General features: G+C 33.5%; 1 protein-coding gene across 2 annotated transcripts in view; it reads left to right on the forward strand.

The window, feature by feature from the left end:
• Positions 1-383: 383 nt before the first annotated feature.
• The window catches only part of LOC111388957 (nuclear speckle splicing regulatory protein 1-like), a 4284-nt gene continuing 2187 nt past the window's right edge, over positions 384-2480 (forward strand). Inside the window, exons 1-4 of one of the 2 annotated variants that reach the window (XM_023013787.1) lie at positions 384-466; positions 1383-1581; positions 1695-1817; positions 1960-2178. In XM_023013787.1, the coding sequence (XP_022869555.1) occupies positions 1411-1581; positions 1695-1817; positions 1960-2178 (513 nt within the window). In that variant the 5' untranslated portion in view covers positions 384-466; positions 1383-1410. Of the gene's footprint in view, positions 467-1236; positions 1582-1694; positions 1818-1959; positions 2179-2480 lie in introns of both variants that reach the window. The other variant, XM_023013788.1, reaches the window with a different exon arrangement.

A 2480-nucleotide genomic window follows, 5' to 3' on the forward strand; every position in this document is an offset into this window, starting at 1 on the left:
GGCGACGATAGGTGGTGATATTGGCGACGATAATTGTAGATTTGTTTTGGTAGGATTAGGGGGATGGGGTTGAGGGTTTGTGAAGGAAATGAACAATTTTTCCTTTTTTATTTTTATTTTTAATAGTAAAATGGTAAAGTGACCATTTTACTTTTGTCTTATTTTATCAGAATTATTAAAATTTTAATTTTGGGGGTTAATTGACGGTTTCTGGAGTCAAACTAATGGAAACCGTCAATCTGGACTTGAGTTATGATTTTTTTGAAGGTTTGGCACCTACGGTGACACAAATAAAAGGTTTGGATCAAGTTTGCTACTAAGTAAAAGGTTTGGTAACTTGGCTGCAATTTTCTCTTATTTAAATAATATCAAAGCCTCGAACACAGCAAACTACAACCATTTCGCTCTCCGACTCGCCGTCTCTGTCTGTCGCAGTCTCCGGCTACCACCAGCAGAGTTCCTCTCAGTTAAGTGTTTTATATGATTTTCAGAATATCATAATCTTGTGGTATTTTTACTTTTTATACCCGTTAATTGTTTCTTGGATTTAGATTAATGATGGATTCATTTAAAATGAATTTAATTGTCGCTTTTCTAGATCCAGTTAGTTTTCTTTTTTCAGCTAGGCACAACCATCAGTAAACCCATGAGACAAAAGAACAAAAGGTCTCGTTAATTATTTAATATCATGCCAAATTACGACGCATAATAGCTAATATCAACCTTGAATCTTTGAGTCTTGGCCATGCGCATTAGGACATTAAATTTAAAGACTTAACTCTATGCAACTTCCATTATATTGATGCTTACTACTTATTTTGGACATTAACTATTAATCATGATTTTTCAATGAATTAGATGTTAATTTATAAAAAATTGAAATAAGTCCGGCAGTAAAAAAAAAAAAAAAAAGATTGTGTTAACAAATTGTTTTTTCTGCTAGCTTCTGCAATATATAAAAGCTTCTTTTTCCCCTGCTTTTATTTTAATTGATTCCCACTAATCTCTGACAGATACCTAATCCAATTTATAAGCTTTTCTATGTTGGCAGAATACTCAGTCTTTTAAAGTTTTTTTTCAAACTTTGCACACGTTTTTTGATAGATAGTGTTATGTGTACTTTATTTTTCTTGCAGTTAGCTTTTTAGTTTGCTAAGAGATGTTTTATCTTTATTGTAATTGCTTAATTGGGTCCGAAGATTGGTTTTAATACTGGTGTGTTGCTCTGTTCTGCAGCTTTCTGCGTGTGTTGGATGTTGAGTTCTAGGAAATGTCTGTCAATTGAATGCTCAATATGGAGAAACATTGTTATTGCTTATGATGTTCCTAGTTCCTTTGCAATAATTCTCAAATTTCTTTATTGATCAAATTATTAATTTCAGTCATTACAAATTTCACCAAGAGAGGAAAATGAGTAATACGAAGAAGTACGGATTACAACTTAGAGTTCCACCATCCCAGCAGAAAAAGCAGCCCACAAGACCTCCCCTTCCTACTCCACTTGGTTTTGACGACGACGACGACGATTCTGTTGAGAGAGACATTTTGCGCCAAGCCTCTAAAAACAAATCTCTCAAAGATGTGAGTCAATTCTCTTTTAAAAAAAAAAAAAAGTTCTATTTACTTAATTTATCTTTCCTTTTAGATCCATATTTATGAGAAAGGATCTTCTTTTAAACTCTCTTTTTCTGTAGATTGAAGAGCAGCATAAGAAGGCTCTTGAAGAGGATCCATCAGTGTTTGAGTATGATGGAGTGTATGATAAAATGAAGGAGAAATCAGTACAGCCCGTAGTACAGGACCGCCAAGATAGAAAGGTATTGGTTCCGACTTTGCATTTTTGTTGTATGATACAACATTAACTTAACCACCCATGCAAGAAATGCCATAAATTTATTAAAACATCATACTTAAATGTTTTATTTCTTATTAATTTTTCAAATTTTTTATTGTTTGCAGCCAAAGTATATTCAAGCACTTATTGAAAAGGCTAAAATACGAGAACGAGAACACGAGATAATTTACGAGAAAAAACTATCCAAAGAGAGAAGCAAAGATGAGCACGTCTACGCTGATAAAGATAAGTTTGTTACAAGTGCTTACAAAAGGAAACTGGCAGAGCAGGCCAAATGGCTGGAGGAAGAACGAATTCGTGAACTGAGAGAGGAGAAAGAGGATGTAAGTCAAGTTTCTTTGAGGTGTTTATTTATTTATTTATTTTTTTGTACCGCGTATCTAATTATTTCATTGACTGTTATCCGCATCTGTCAATGATCAATGCTTTTCTAGTAAATATGAAGAGCTATCTTGCATGCTTAATGTCTGTTTAACCATATTGGTAAATGTATATAAGTGTGTAATTTCATGTTTAGTGGCATACTTTGCAGGGTTTGAGTTACGTCTATTATTATATCTAGATTCAGTGGGTGTAACCATTAGAATTGATGCATTATACATGGTATCAAACACTGTAGCCCCCC

Source organism: Olea europaea, unplaced genomic scaffold, assembly GCF_002742605.1.
Source record: "Olea europaea var. sylvestris unplaced genomic scaffold, O_europaea_v1 scaffold5382, whole genome shotgun sequence".
NCBI lineage: Eukaryota > Viridiplantae > Streptophyta > Magnoliopsida > Lamiales > Oleaceae > Olea > Olea europaea.